The sequence below is a fragment of the Etheostoma spectabile genome, chromosome 8, assembly GCF_008692095.1.
Source record: "Etheostoma spectabile isolate EspeVRDwgs_2016 chromosome 8, UIUC_Espe_1.0, whole genome shotgun sequence".
Lineage (NCBI taxonomy): Eukaryota > Metazoa > Chordata > Actinopteri > Perciformes > Percidae > Etheostoma > Etheostoma spectabile.
In genome coordinates this window covers 30,460,354-30,461,626 of record NC_045740.1, presented here as the reverse complement: position 1 = coordinate 30,461,626, position 1,273 = coordinate 30,460,354, and the positions used below count along the sequence as shown (strand labels likewise).

The following is a 1,273-nucleotide window of genomic DNA, read 5'->3' as shown; positions in this document are numbered from 1 at the left end:
CACACACACACACACACACACACACACACACACACACACACACACACACATGACTATCAGTGTTCTTACTTTAGATCCAGATGTCCCCTCTGGACCCTGATCTCCAGTTGCTCCTCTGGCTCCCTGAGACAGGAACAAAACAGGAAAGGGCAAATCAATACATATGATTCTATAAATAACACAAAAGGAAATCAATATGAAAGAAAAACATAAAGTCTTCCATTTTCTAATGTGAAGAACTAGTTGATATTGCTGGTATCTTTTGGGTTTGAGACACACACCGTGATATTTAGCGTATTGGGGGGGGGGTTATTAACTATGGGAAGTTAAATGTGGTGTAGAGAACCAGAGATATTGTCTTTTTTATGTTTTTCTTCCTTTTGAAAAACCTTGTGCGCTACCCACAATGCAACATCAATTTGGTCGGAGGCTTGGGTTGGGGTACGGCTACATTAGCCGCTTTTAGCATAGCACGGCCAGGTGCAGACATTCAGGTGCGTTATGCTGGTAGTGGCCAACGTAGCCTGCAGCACCCCCACCCCCAAACGTTTAAACTTGTAGGCTTTAGACCCAACTGACACTGACTCAAGGGACATCAGTTAAGGCCATTCATCAAAGGGAAAAAGGCTTTATGTAACTTCTTTCACATATGCAGTAACACCTGGAGACAGACTCGATATGTAAAATCAGCGGCGTTCCCCTTTATTTATGGGATCATGTTGATATTACTTTCCCTTCAGATCCCCTTAGAGACAGTTGAAACTAGGGCTGAGCATCTCTAATGTAATTGGTAATCATGCACGAGTGATTATATATGTATATAGTATATATTTTTTATTAGGTAGTGTAGATCACGTGTCAAACTCAAGGCCCGGGGACCAAATCCGGCCCCTTTCCAAATTTTGATCCAGCCCGCATATCACTTTAGGTTTTTCAGCAAATTTTGCCCCGACTAGTTGTCCAAAAAAGTTAGTTAACTGTTTTTCACACTGTAATTGTGTGACACTCAAAGCAGATTGGGGCAGCTTTGCCGACTTTGAGCTTCAGAAACCCCCCCCCACAAGCAGAGAGTTTCCATATTCAGGCTGTGAAGCAGGTTGTTGTGAGTCGGCTGTGTGGTCGCTGTGTGGAAATTGCGGCAAGATGCAAGAGACAATTTCTCACTTTGAGCACACGAGAAGCGTGGCTCGTTTATTCAACAGGGAAAACCAAGAGAGTACAGAATAAGGTGCTGAGCCTAATGCCAACCTCATAACGTCACACGTCATCACGC

General features: G+C 43.7%; 1 protein-coding gene and 2 long non-coding RNA genes across 3 annotated transcripts in view; 2 read left to right on the top strand and 1 right to left on the bottom strand.

The window, feature by feature from the left end:
• LOC116693503 (uncharacterized) overlaps positions 1-940 on the top strand; it is a 15,621-nt gene extending 14,681 nt beyond the window's left edge. The window contains exon 4 of the long non-coding RNA XR_004332939.1: positions 842-940. This is a non-coding gene — a long non-coding RNA (uncharacterized LOC116693503). The remainder of the gene's footprint in view (positions 1-841) is intronic.
• LOC116693377 (collagen alpha-1(XXVIII) chain) overlaps positions 1-1,273 on the bottom strand; it is a 71,301-nt gene that overhangs the window by 16,843 nt on the left and 53,185 nt on the right. Inside the window, exon 11 of the mRNA XM_032522308.1 lies at positions 70-123. Within this exon, the coding sequence (XP_032378199.1) occupies positions 70-123 (54 nt within the window). The remainder of the gene's footprint in view (positions 1-69; positions 124-1,273) is intronic.
• Positions 983-1,273, top strand: part of LOC116693495 (uncharacterized) — a 42,160-nt gene continuing 41,869 nt past the window's right edge. The window contains exon 1 of the long non-coding RNA XR_004332932.1: positions 983-1,124. This is a non-coding gene — a long non-coding RNA (uncharacterized LOC116693495). The remainder of the gene's footprint in view (positions 1,125-1,273) is intronic.